Source organism: Mesoplodon mirus, assembly GCF_964341445.2.
Source record: "Mesoplodon mirus genome assembly, chromosome: 3".
NCBI lineage: Eukaryota > Metazoa > Chordata > Mammalia > Artiodactyla > Ziphiidae > Mesoplodon > Mesoplodon mirus.
In genome coordinates this window covers 118,843,895-118,858,312 of record NC_138978.1, presented here as the reverse complement: position 1 = coordinate 118,858,312, position 14,418 = coordinate 118,843,895, and the positions used below count along the sequence as shown (strand labels likewise).

Genomic DNA, 14,418 nt, shown 5'->3' with positions numbered 1-14,418 from the left:
GAAAAATTTTGAGGTGAATGAGATTTTTCGGCAAACCACTAAGCTCAAAGGGGCCTTTGAAACCCCAGGGCCTGGGGTATATCCACACTTGGCACTGCCCCGCCCTGAGCAGGGGTCTTAGCAGGGCCTGGGGGCTGGAGAGGGTGCAGGGTGGGTAGAAGGAAGAAAGAGCTGAGCTGTCAGACTTCATTTGCACCTCAGCCGCCACCTTTTACCTATTTTACATACTTGGGCTTCGTAATGTTTTGCTTAAAGAAAAGGTTCTGCAGCTAAAAGAAATTTTTTTAAAACACTTATAGGGCTTCCCTGGTGGTGCAGTGGTTGAGAGTCCACCTACCGATGCAGGGGACACGGATTCGTGCCCTGGTCCGGGAAGATCCCACATGCCACGGAGCGGCTGGGCCCGTGAGCCATGGCCGCTGAGCCTGCGCGTCCGGAGGCTGTGCTCCGCAACGGGAGAGGCCACAACAGTGAGAGGCCTGCGTACCGCAAAAAAAAAAACAAAAAAAACAAAAAAAAACACTTATAATATCCCTTAACCATAGAAGTGGGAAAGTGTGATTTTAAAATATTGAAATGAGGGACTTCCCTGGTGGTCCAGTGGTTAAGACTCTGCACTTCCACTGCAGGGGGCACAGAACTGAGATCCCGCATTGCCCCGCAGTGCCGCCAAAAAAAAAAAAAAAAAAATTGAAATGAGACAATACATTCAATACAAAATGATTTAAATCATAGGCGTACATATAGGGAGTCCTCACCTAATAGTGTTAGCCATTCTCGATAAATGTGCAGAGAAGCAACTCTCTGCTATGAGAATCCAATTTTCTCAGTGCCTGATAGCATAAAATACAGAGAGAGAAGCAGTGGGGCTCAGGGAGTAGGGTGGGGAGAATTGGCCCCTGTAAGTTATAACATCCACTTAAGAAGATGGCACACCTTTTTCAACAGCACATTTAAATTTTTAAAAATTGTCACTGATGTTGCTGGAAAAATATTTAGAAAAATACTATGCTTTGCTTGAGACACAAAATAAATGTACTAAAAATAAAAAGATGGTGTCACAGGTGGGCGGGCTTTACTTCCTCCACCTGCCTCTCATTCTGTCCACTGTAATCTGGCCACCCCAACTGTACAGTGGCCCAACCATTTTGGCACCCCAGGCTCCCACATCATCTCTACATTTATACTCTTGTCTTGACACAGGGGACTTTGGGAGTAGCGGAGTTTTTCATTACTTGAAATAACTGGCCTCTTTCCAAATAAATTTGCCTTATATGAGAGAAAATGGAAACTCACCAGGCTAGGAAATAAATTACTGATATGTTCTCTGCACAAGGCACTGTGCCTTCGGGGACTCTGGTTGTGTAGCAACCAGCCAGTGTACAAGCACCATCAGCACATTAGCAAGCTAAGTCGGTGATGAGCGCTGTGGCCAATTCCCAGCCTAACGCTTCTCTCTTAGGGGTTAACAGCACACCAAGATGGCGCTGCTTGTTAGTGGGGCCACTGGCCAACACTGGACTGATAGGACCAACTGGGCCCACCTCTTAGCTGACAGCAGGCTGCTGCAGTGGGCAGGGACTCTCAGGACACAAGTTCTAGGCCTGTCTCTGCTATGAATAAGTTGTGTGTCCTTGGGCAAGTCATCTTACCTTTCAGGGCTGTTTTCTCATTTGTAAAATTAAAGAGTTTGACTAAATGACCCGTAAGGCCCTATCCAAAAAGCACAAGCTTTGGGTTTGAATCTTGGCCTTACCCTTACTAGCTGTAATCACTCCACCTCTTTGAGCTTTCATTTCCTCATCTGTCAAGTAGAAATCACAATATTTACTCTATAGGGTCTGTGGTAGGTTATAAGAAAGGCCTTTTGAAGCCCTAATGATATAGAAATAGAAAGAGAACACAGAAGTATGTGTCTGAGGTGAGGCAAGGGATCCCTTAGAAGGCAGTAGGAAGACCTCGGAAAGTTGCCATGGCCCCTCTCTGACCCAAAGGTATAAAAGGCAGTGAGTTCTTGGTTCCTCCAAGGAGTTACCTCCACTCTTAAGGAACCTTACCTTCTGCACACCCTTTAGACAGCTTGCTCACTACTTCATTGGAAAATCAAAGCAAAACAACCCGAACACAGCTTGAGTTGTCATCTTGCTCATCTTCCAACCCAGACCACCTCGGTGGGCAAGCTATTTCAGGGTCACTGTGAGAATCCAATGAGCTGTAACATGTGGAAAAGCTCTCTGCCAAGGTCTTACCCCTCCTTCCCAAGCACCCTCGAAGACCACCTCTCACAACCACGAGGTAGAGTCCTTGAAAGTTACACACAAGGGAAGAGACAGGAAAAACACAGTGAAGTTTCTCCTCTACTTATATTATTGTAATTAACCACCATCCAAAGTCAGAGCCCAGCCTGATTTCCTTTAGGGCTTCAGCATATGCAAAATTACCAGTTCCTGCAGTAAAATCATGAACATAGCAAGTTTTCTTTATTGCCCATTCATTGGGAGCACTGTTATGTGATCTCTCTGCAAGCTTGGGAACGAATGACAAAACCAACGACCAAATGGAGAGAGAGACTCGGATGAAATGGGCATGGGCATTACAGTGACCAGGGCGCCAACCGAGCCCTCACCTGTGGTGTTTCCTCATCACGACCAGACGAAGGCACTAGGACAGGGCATTTAAAGGTGATCCACTAGGTCTGCTTATTTGGAGACATGGAATATTCCCAAGAATGTCTAGCTAGGCACTTCAGAGTTACCTGTGCACATACCCCTGGTGTGGTGCTCCTCTCGTGGTATTTTACTGATTTTAGTACGTGGCTCTTGAAGGAAAGGGAGGGTCATATTCGTACTGCAATCCCAGAGCCTAAGGGGTTTCTTCAGTGTCTAACACACACTTCTCCCTCTGGTGTTCACAGCCAGGTTTTCCTGATTCTTCTCCTCCCTGTCAGGCCACTCCTTCTCAGCCCCTTTCGCATCGCCTCCTCTACACAATTTTTCAATTGTATTCCACAGGTTACGTTGTTGGCCCCATCCTCTCCCATGGCCCCAACTATCATCTGCCTGCTGCCAATGATCTGAATTACCTCCAAAACTTGTTCACTTGGGGTTGCCCCAGTGGCACCAACATGTAATCGTCACTTTTCACTCAGTTGTTCTACCTCCAGTGTTTTCCATTCTTCATGGATGACACCCACCATCTGCCCAATTGCTTAAGCCAGAAATTTGAGGGTCAGACTTGACTCCTCCCTCTCTTCCATTCTTCTCTTCTGAGCTGTCATCAAATCTTGTCAATTCTACCTCTAAAATATACCTTGGGGCTTCCCTGGTGGCGCAGTGGTTGAGAGTCCACCTGTTGATGCAGGGGACACGGGTTCATGCCCCGGTCCGGGAGGATCCCACATGCCGTGGAGCGGCTGGGCCCGTGAGCCATGGCCGCTGAGCCTGCGCATCCGGAGCCTGTGCTCCGCAACGGGAGAGGCCACAAAAGTGAGAGGCCCACGTACTGCAAAAGAAATATATATATATATATACCTTGAATCCATTCATGGCTCTCCAACCCATTGTCAGCATCCTAGCCCTGGCAAAGCTAGATCAGAAACATGAGAACACCACAGGACCACCCCCCGGGCCCATCTCACCTCAGGACGATGCCAATACAGAGGAGCGTCCCGAAGGCCAGGCTTCCTCCAGCCACCAGGAAGGTGGGCAGTGGTACCGAAGTAGAATTTTGCACTAGGAAAAAAAAAAAAAAAAAAGGAAGAGAAAGAAGAGGAGGAGGAGGAAGAGAGGAGCAAAGGAAAGAAGGGAAAAAAACCACTCAGCAGGTGCTGTCAAAACCTCAAAAGAACCTCACCCCTGTAGGAGGAAACAGCTCTGCGTTAACCAACAGGCCACTTGACGAGCTTGCCAGTTTTCTGGCCAAAGCCACCTCTACAGGAGTCACCCCCAGCACAACCTGACAGACCCCAGTATTCCACCAGTTGGCAAGAGATACACCTCAAGCTCAGAGCGTCTGAGCGCCTGTGGCCAGCCACAGACTCCCACTCACTTTCAAAGTGGCTTTTCTAGTGGCATTCAGCCTGCCCCACAAGGCACAGAGGGAGTGCCAGAAACAGAGGCTTGGGGGACCTCACTGACGGCAGCGCCACCGAGGACAATGCCACAGAGACTCAGATGCTTTAAATCAAGTGTTCAGGTGCAGTTTTCCCCAGTGGGGTGTCACCTCTTGCCTGTCTCCCCACTTGGTACTCAAGCTCCAACCATATGAACTTCATTCCATCTTCCTCATGCCATGTTCCCTCTCCTCCCAGAGCTCTTCCCACATGTCCTCTTCTGCCCCAGAACGCTCGTCCACCTTCACTGCACCTCTTTGCTGTCCAGTCCCTCATGGACCTTTGAGTCTCACATGAGGTGATGTCATTTCCTTTGAGAAGTGACCCTGCTCCAAGCTGGCTACGTGCCCTTCCTGGTTACTCCACCCCCTCCAGTCTGAGCTCCCTGAAAGCGGGGACCACATGTGTCTTTTTCCCAACTGCTCCCAACGGCTCGCGCGGTGCCTTGAACAAAGCAGGCTCACTAATATTTCATTGAATGAATAAAAGAACAAACTAGTTTCACGGGTTTCCCTGGTGGCGCAGTGGTTGAGAGTCCGCCTGCCGATGCAGGGGACGCGGGTTCATGCCCCAGTCTGGGAAGATCCCACATGCCGCGGAGCAGCTGGGCCCATGAGCCATGGCCGCTGAGCCTGCGCGTCCAGAGCCTGTGATCCTCAACGGGAGAGGCCACAGCAGTGAGAGGCCCACGTACCGCCAAAAAAAAAAAAAAAAAAAAAAAACTAGCTTCACAAGCAGCCACGTCCTCCCACAGAAAGCTCCTTCCCATGGCTGCCAGAGAGAGACCCTGGACTAGACAGAGAGTACATCTGTCTAGCATCATTCTCTCCTGCTGGAAATGCAGATACTTGCATTCTCATGGACTTGGGATTCAGGCCCTTCCGCCCCATACAGTACCCAGTGCTGATGAAGATGTCACCTACCAGTCATCACTTCGAGTGCCCAGTGGATGCAGGCTTTGCCTTGAGCCCCAACTGGTAGTGGGCACTGACCACAAGGACGGGTCTCTCCTAGTATGTCCTACATCTCTTGGCAGAGACAGCCATTTCATGTATGCTTGGCTGACTCGTTTACTAATATTTCATCACCTTTTGTATCTGTTCCTTCATTAATTCAACAAATATTTATTGAGTGTCTATTGTGTGCCAGGCTTTGTTCTAAGCCTTGGGGATACAGAGAATTGGATGACAGAAAGGCTCCTGGCTTCCTGGATCTTACATTCTAATCAAGGGAGACAGACAAATACGTATGTAATATGATGTCAGCAGTGACAAGGGCAATGATGGAAAACAAAGCACAGGAAAGGAAGAGTGACAGTAGGGGGTTCTGTCAGATTGGGTGGTGGGGAAAGGCCTCCCTGAGGAGGGGGCATTTGAGCAGAGGCCTGGATGAAGGGGCTAGCCGAGTGGAGGTCGGGGGAAGAGCATCCAAGGCAGAGCAAGCAGCAGACGCGAAGGCCATGAGGTAGAGCATGTGTGGAAGAGTGAGGAGGGCAGAGTGGGTGAGAGGGAGAAAGGAGGAGGCGAGGTCTAAGATTGGGGGCCTGAACCCATGGAGACTAGGGCCTTTCTTAGGTCTTTGGCTTTTACTCCAGGAGAGAAGATGGTGTTGACTCAAGGAGAGCTTGGATTTGTGTTTTAAGAATCATTCTGGGGACTCCCCTGGTGGCGCAGTGGTTAAGAATCCACCTGCCAATGCAGGGGACATGGGTTCGAGCTCTGGTCCGGGAAGATCCCACATGCCGCAGAGCAGCTAAGCCCGTGCGCCACAACTACTGAGCCTGTGCTCTGAAGCCTGCGAGCCACAACTACTGAAGCCCACGCACCACAACGAAGAGTAGGCCGCACTCACCGCAACTAGAGAAAGCCCACGCGCAGCAATGAAGACCCAACGCAGCCAAAAATAAATAATAAATAAAATAAATAAATTAAAAAAAAAAAGAATCATTCTGGCTGGTGGCTGGAAAAGAGTCTATTGGGGATTAAGACTAAAAGCCAGCAGACCAGCAGGCAGCTCCTAAAGTCCTACAGGAGGAAAGACAGCAGTGGCTGGACCGGGTGTTGGCAGTGGAGGAGATGAGAAGTGGTCAGCTCCTGGACATGCCTCAAGATACAACTGGCAGGACCTGCTGAGGGACTGGACATGGGATGAGGGATAGAAGAGGAAGCATGTCTAATTCCCTGGCCCCAGCAACCCAGAAGATGTGGTGTCAGTTCCTGAGATGAGGAAGAAGGACAAGAACAGATTTGGGCTGAAGAAGAGGGGAGGCATCAAGCATTCTCTTTTAGACACATTCAGTTTGAGATTTTTAGTAGGTATCCAGGTGGACATGTCACCTAGGCAGTTGGATATACGAGTCTGGATCTTAGTGGAAAGGTCAGAGATGGGGCTATAAGTTTGGGAGTCATGAGCCCATAGACGGTCTTTAAAGACATGGGGCTGAATGAGATAGATCATCAGTGAGAGTAGTTGGAGAAGACTCCAAGGTCCTTCCTCCACAGCCAGCCCCTGAACTGCTGCCCCAACCTCCTGCCATTCCACCCATATCATTTAAGGCTCATTTCAAATGGCACCTCCTCCATGAACTTTCTCTGATTCCCCCAATGGACATGTTCTCTCAAGTCTCTAGATCCCACTTTGCTTTATCTCTGGCTCTCTTTTGGCCAGTCTCACACTCTGCTCTCTGTTAGTTACTACTTTCCTCTTTACCAGAGCCTGCCCCCTGGATGGTAGACTCCTGCAGAGCAGGGATGGGTTCAATTCCCTCTGAGACCCCAGCTGTGCAGGCAGAGCTTAGCCCCAGGTGTTTAGTAGGTCCCCCCAGGTGCACTGCACTAGGTAGGGCTTTGCAACTGGGATGACAGAGCATGGGCATCCAGCATCAGGTGCAGCAGGAATCTGCCCAGGTAAAGGTACAGAGGCCAAGGCCTTCCTCAGAAAGCCCAAGAGCCATCAGATGGATCTACTCAGCTACTGAGCCTCCAGAGTCTGGACCCCATGAGTCCCATACATATAGTAAAAAAAAACACAGGACCTGGGATCTTTCTTTTTTCTTTCTTTTTTTGGCTGGGATCTTTCTTGATGAGAATGTTACTAAGTTTTCCTGGTCTCACAGGTATAGGGAATCAGAACCATTGAAACCAAGGGTTTCCAAAGCAAAGATTTATTCCATTCCTCAAAGTGTATTCCATTTCAGACTCCAATAATTTTGTTGGTAGCACATTCACTTGTATTCTGGGCCAATTGTGAAGTATTTTACTGATTTATCCCACCCTTCTGATGGTTTCTTCACTATATCATAGCTAACAATATCAAACTTGGAGGTATAAAGTAAACAAAAAGAATATTTCTGCTATTGATCCTTTTCATTAAGCAGACTGGTCCTCTGCCCATATTTCCAAAAAGAAAAGGACTTTCTGCAGAGACAAGTTCTTTTGCATCCTGTAGGCCACAGAAATACAAAAATATCCAGTCCTTACCTGGGAGGCTTGTTGCATTTGCAGAATCTTTGGAGAAAATATTTTCATTATCTTCATTAGTAGTAGGTGCCTAAAAGAGACATTCCTGACTATAAGCCTGTTTCTGCAGATTTCTCCATCATTCAGGACCCAGCTCAGGTGCCACCTCCTCCTTAACCCCCTGCCTGATCCACCCAAGGCATTCCTTTCTCTATCTCATGGACCTCTCCATGTCTGACCTGTCAATCTCAACTTTTGCACTATTATTTGTATCTAACAGCTTGCCTACTCAAGGTGGGCATTTCTTCCCATCTGCCTCTCTACCAGGAGCTTAAGGGCACAGCACCTTCCACAGAGGAGAATCAATAGATACCCTGAAGCAGCAGTTGTATTACGGGTTCGGTCCCAGGGCGTGGATACCACCACTTACTAGGAAAAGCACAGGCTAGAAATTTGGATCCACCACTTACTAGCTATGTAACCTTGGGCCAGTTTCTTAACCCACATGGACATCACTTTTCCACCCTTGTAGGCACAACCATCCTGACACCCAAATCCTGGTTATCCTAAGGATGAAATGAGTTAGCAAACGCCAGGCTCAGAGACTAGCACGGCGTGGCAAGTTCTCAGTGTCAGTTCCCTCCATGCTCCAGCCCCACAGGCGTGGGCTTCACCCTGGAGCTGCTTCCACTGGTGCCTGGACAGTCCTGCATCCAATATAGCCAAGGTGCAGGACCCCAGGCTCCTTCCCTGTGCTGTCCAGCTCCAGGAGTGGCTGAGCCTCCCAGCTTAGCATTTAGGGAATTAAGGACCAGGAGAAGAGTTGTAGTTGGATGGGAAATTGGATTACTCAAGGATTTGTTGAGCAGCTTCAGAAGTAATCCTCTTTCCAGAAAATTATGACACCAGGAGTCCATAGGGGAAGAGCTCAGAAAAACTGAATCTGAGTCACAAGCTAAGCTGTTAGTGGTGCCCAGAGGTTCAGAGATGAAACAACAGGCACCAGACACAAAGCAACTCAGTGAGCTAGGCCGGCACCGCTCCACACTTTCCATGGCCCACATCCCCGGGACGAGAACTGCTCTTACCCTGCTTTACAGAGGTGTGAAAAGGACAGGCAAGTTGCCCATGGCCATGTTTCTAGTAAGTGGCAGAGCTGGGATTTAAACCAATTTCTGCCTGATGCCAGCCCACAACCCTTAACACTAGGTGCTGCTGCCGTGACCCTTTGACAAGAACATGAGCTCACCTGTGTGGAGGGGGGCAGCTCAGTCTCAGCTGGAGAACTCTTGGATTCTGTGGATAGAAGAGTCATTATTAATGATTCATGGATGCTGAAAGTCCTATCTGATGGAATAAAATTCATCACAATGAATTTTATGCTGGAAACAAACAAATATCCAACCCTAGAGGACTAGCTATATAAATTATGATATAGCCACATATTGTAATAGCCTTTAAAAATATTTTAGAAAACAGCTAAGAATATGCTGTTTTATGAAAAATGCAAGACAAGTAAAAGGCCACAGAGTTTGATCCAGAGCTTCTAAAGAAACACATTTATATCATTTTTCATTATATGTTATATGATATATTGCAATATATATTCACACAGAAAAAAAAAGTTGGAAGGATACACATAACTAGATATAAACACCACTAACATTTTAATTGCCTTTATGCACACTTTTGCAATAAAAAATATTTATTTAAACATCAGATTCTAGGGACTTCCCTGGTGGTCCAGCGGTTAAGACTCCACACTCCCAATGCAGGAGTCCCCGGTTCGATCCCTGGTCAGGGAACTAGATCCCGCATGAAGCAACTAAGACCCGGCACAGGCAAATAAATACATACTTAAAAGAAAAATAAATATAAACAACAGATTCTCACCTGTCTGGGTGGGCTTAATACACTTTGCTTGAGAAGGGAGGTGGACTGGGCACCCTCCCAGGCCCCTCTCCCTCCATGGGAACCATGTTTCTGCAGAAACCCGCAAGGCTGCAGAAGGCCAAGTATCAAAGCGAGAGTGCTGACACAAGGCCAGGCTCAGTGGCAAACGTGGGCCCGAGGGACCAGGCGCTGAACCCTGACAGGCAATGTGTGGAATGCTCTGGAGTTTAAAATATTTTTTTTTCAGTTCATCATTTTTCCATCAAGAAATTAAAAATACCACAGAACTGGTTTACACAAAGATGTCGAGCCTCCCTGAGCCAGGAGTAGAAGGGCTAGCAAGGGGTTGGAGGAGAGGGTGACCCTACTTCTGCTCAGGACAGAATTTCCAGAGGGAGTGTGCCTTCCCAGGAGGGGAGAAAAACCACACACTGGCAGCACTGGAAGGGACACAAGAGCATGTTCACCCTCCCCATTGTACAGAGAGGAAACAGAGGCCCAGAGAGGGAAAGCAACTTGTCCAAGGTCATACATCAAGTTAGCCCCAAATGAACCTAGGATAAATGGGAGGAACACAGTCTCTTATTCCTGTGTGTTCCTCCCAGACCAGCCTAGCAGAGAACAGTTAGACTCATAGCAGGGGGTGATTGAAGGATTAAAGGAGGGTGCAGGGATACTAGAATGAAAGCTAAAACCAGGAGACAGGGGCAACGCTACATAGGAAATATGGCTGACCATGGATGGTCATTCAGTGCAGTGGTTCCCAAACCCAGACATGTTCAGCATCATTGGTGGCTTTTTAGGTCCCATCCTTGACCTATGGTCTCAGGATCTCCAGGATGCGATTCAGACATCAGGGTTTTGAAAAGGTTCCCCAAACCCAGAGAGATGTTTCAGGAAGAAAGGGAGACCAGTATACTTTCAACCCTCAGCTCTGACCCCCCAACATGGTATGTGGTCCAGAAAAGGATGTTTAACCTTTGGTGGCTCAGATTGCCAGGGATAAAGTAGGAATTTTATCTCAAGTAACCCAGGAATGTCACCAGAATGGACAAAATTTTTCTAATGCATAGTAAGATTGTCTTACATAACAAGACTTTTTAAAAAGCTCCCTAGGGACTTCACGGGTGGCACAGTGGTTAAGAATCCACCTGCCAATGCAGGAGACATGGGTTCGGTCCCTGGTCTGGGAAGAACCCACATGTCACAGAGCAACTAAGCTCGCAAGCCACAACTACGGAGCCCACACGCTGCAACTACTGAAGCCCGCACACCTAGAGCCCATGCCCCGCAACAAGAGAAGCCACTGCATTGAGAAGCCCACGCACCACAACGAAGAGTAGCCCCCATTCACCACAACTTGAGAAAGCCTGTACACAGCAACGAAGACTCAACACAGCCAAAAAGAATAAAAATTTAAAAATAAATAAATTTGGGGCTTCCCTGGTGGCGCAGTGGTTGGGAGTCCGCCTGCTGATGCAGGGGACACAGGTTCGTGCCCCGGTCCGGGAAGATCCCACATGCCGCGGAGCGGCTGGGCCCGTGATCCATGGCCGCTGAGCCTGTGCATCCGGAGGCTGCGCGTCCAGAGCCTGTGCTCCGCAACGGGAGAGGCCACAGCAGTGAGAGGCCCGCGTACCGCAAAAAATAATAATAAATAAATAAATAAATAATTTTTTTTTAAAAAAGCTCCCTAGATGATGATGGGGACCCCTGATTCAGATCATTTGTCCCCTGAGATGGAGCAACTTTTGCATCATTATTACTAATAATCATTTCCATTTTACAGATGAAAAAACTGGGGCTCAGGGTCGGAGGAAATAAGTTAGGTTAATAATATTAACTGCATACTAATAGAATATTACTAGTATTTCTAGAACCGACCTTTGTGGAAGCTCGCCCTACTCCAGTTCCAAGTGATTCTTAGCCTATGTGATGCTGAAGCCTCACAGCAATATACGAGGCAGGTACTATTATCTCAGGTTTACAAAGACATGGAGGCTCAGGAAGGTTATAAAGCATTAGCAACATCTGTGAGCACATTTTTTTTTCTGTTTGGACAGAATATTTCATATTTCTCCTAAAGTATTTTATATTTCCCAATGCCTCCCTTCAGCTAGCATGTTGGGTGAAAGAGGGGAAGGAACCATCATTCACTGGTCCCCTTGTGCCCCCATGTGCCCCCCATGTGCCAGGAAGTTACAGGGGTAAGGATAGTGGTGGTGGTAACTAGACAAAACAGCAACAATAACAATGCCTAATATTTATTGAGCACTTACTATGTGCCAGGCACCATTCTACCTACCTTACATGAATTAACTCATTTAATCCTCACAACAATACTCTGAGATTGGTACCATTTTTATCCCCACTTTACATATGGAGAGAATGAGACACAGGGAGGTTAAATAGCTTGCCTGAAGTTTTGTAAGAAATAAGTGTTAAGACTTTCTGACTCCAAGAATACTCTTTTTTCCCCTTTATTAAAAAAAAAATCACCTCTAGATTGAACATTTCTCAAATTCAGGGACTGTATCTTACTCATCTTTGTAAACTCACTTCTTAACACAGGCCTGGCATCTTGCTGAAAAACTGTGTAGTTAGGAAATTTTTAATTATGGAAAAAATCACTTGGAAAAAAAAGACTATTCAGTACATTAACATCAACACTGAGTGTGTCCCTTGTATTAATATTTCCATATTGTAAGGTGTACTTTTATATTCATAACAAAGTGAGTGAATGAATGACCATACTCTAATAAGTGAGACTGATAAAGACCACCTGTGAGTTTTTTCCACACAAGTTTTTAAAACAAGAGACTTATTTCTGTTAATTTGAGAATGGATTTGGGTTTAATTGCTTGGGTTTTGGAATAGAGAAATCCAATATAAAAGATGGAAGGGGTCTTCATACAGATGTGTAACCTTGGTCAAGACACTCAACCTCTTTTAGGCCTTGTTTCTTCACTTCTAAGCAAGGGGATAACTTCCTCCTGCACAGATCACCTGGGATCACAGGCTGAAAGGACCTAGCACTCACGAGGCACACAATAATATCTGTTTAAAAACTGACCCAACTCTCAAAATTCAGAGCAGAGAATATAAAACATTTTCTAACACAATAATTTTTTAAACCTAGATGACCTTGGGTATAGCGATAACATTTTATTTTATTTTATTTATTATTTTTTAATAAATTTATTTATTTATTTATATTTTTGGCTGCATTGGGTCTTCGTTGCTGTGTGTGGGCTTTCTCTAGTAGCGGAGAGCAGGAGCTGCTTGTTGTTGCGGTGGCTTCTCTTGCTGCAGAGCACGGGCTCTAGGCACTGGGGGCTTCAGTCGTTGTAGCTCGTGGGCTCTAGAGTGCAGGCTCAGTAGTTGTGGCTCACGGGCTTAGTTGCTCCGCGGCATGTGGGATCTTCCCGGACCAGGGCTTGAACCCGTGTTCCCCTGCATTGACAGGCGGATTCTTAACCACTGTGCCACCAGGGAAGTCCCACTAACACAATCTTTTTAAATTGTATATTATGACCAGTTAAGATATGGGCCACTGGGCTCCAGGGTTGGAGTACATAGAGAGGAAAATAGGAGTGGACTGAGAATAAGAAGAGGAAAAGGAAAGAAAAAGGAAGCCAGAGAGTGGCAGGGAGATGAGGAAACAAGGGAAGAGGGAGAAACCACAAAGCCAGACATTCCCAGAGAGGGTTTGGGGGCGGGGACACAGGGACCCACAAGCTGAGCAGCCCCTTCCACTCTGAGCTTCACACCTCCCCTCACAACCTGTAAACCACCAACCAGAAAGTTAATCACGGCTCCTCCATTCATGAAAAAAAAACAAAAACAAAACAAAACAAAAAAACCTCACCAAGGAGCTGACAGTCTCCTGAGGAGAAAGAAGTAATCTCCAGCTGGGCCCCAACACCACCCAGAATGGTCTGTGGAGAAGTCTATTTGTCTAAGGCCAAAGGAGAAAAAGACAGACAAGGCAGCGTGGATATTTGCATGGTGTAAGGTTGCCAAAGTGTCTTCCTTCTGAGCTTAAGCCCTTGTTTCATCCTCTCTTTTATGAAATAATGGTGATGGTCAATGGCAATAGCAAATTTTTATTTAACCATTTAACTTTATGTCCTTACTTTGCAAAATTAAAAGTTGGTGACCTTATTTGGTCCCCAAAATTCTTTTTGAAATTTTACAGAAATCCCAGGAAGCTCTGAGCTATCAGGGAGGGTGTGGGAGCAACATGCAGGCTTGTGATCTAGACAGATGCCTGTAGCAGTGGCGTGGAGGACACCTGGTGCTCGCACACCAGAGACAGAGATCAGTTTCAGGGGTCGTTATAAGAATTCTGTCGAGGGATTCCCTGGTGGCGCAGTGGTTAAGAATCCGCCTGCCAATGCAAAGGACACGGGTTCGAGCCCTGGTCCGGGAAGACCCCACATGCCGCAGAGCAACTAAGTCCATGTGCCACATCTACTGAGCCTGCATGCCACAACTACTGAAGCCCACGCGCCTAGGGCGTGTGCTCTGCAGCAAGAGAAGCCACCTCAATGAAAAGCTCATGCACCGCAACAAAGAGTAGCCCCCACTCGCCACAACTAGAGAAAGCCTGCGCACAGCAACGAAGACCCAAAGCAGCCAAAAATAAATAAACTTATTTATTTATTTATTTATTTATTTATTTATTTATAAAAAAGAATTCTTTCGAGATGGGACAAGAACCTGAGCCAAGGAAGGGGGGGTGTCTAGCCTGATGTCCTGGGGATGTCCTGGCTCAGGGAGTGGGCTGGGTGGTGGTGTTCTTCTCTGGACAAGGAACACAGGGAGGTTTATGAGGGAGGGTGTGGGCCCAGCTCTGGGCAGAGTGGAGAGAACAATCCAGAGCTCAAGGGACAGGTGTGGTCTGAGACACATGTGAATTGCTGGCATTTGGTATACACTTACCACGTGCAGGGC

At 47.1% G+C, this 14,418-nt stretch overlaps 1 protein-coding gene across 2 annotated transcripts in view; it reads right to left on the bottom strand.

The window, feature by feature from the left end:
- IL6R (interleukin 6 receptor) overlaps positions 1-14,418 on the bottom strand; it is an 85,589-nt gene that overhangs the window by 6,170 nt on the left and 65,001 nt on the right. For both annotated transcript variants that reach the window (XM_082615960.1, XM_082615959.1), the window contains exons 7-9: positions 8,819-8,865; positions 7,591-7,660; positions 3,638-3,731 (exon numbers count right to left, since the gene is read on the bottom strand). In XM_082615960.1, coding sequence (XP_082472086.1) covers positions 3,638-3,731; positions 7,591-7,660; positions 8,819-8,865 — 211 coding nt within the window. The remainder of the gene's footprint in view (positions 1-3,637; positions 3,732-7,590; positions 7,661-8,818; positions 8,866-14,418) is intronic.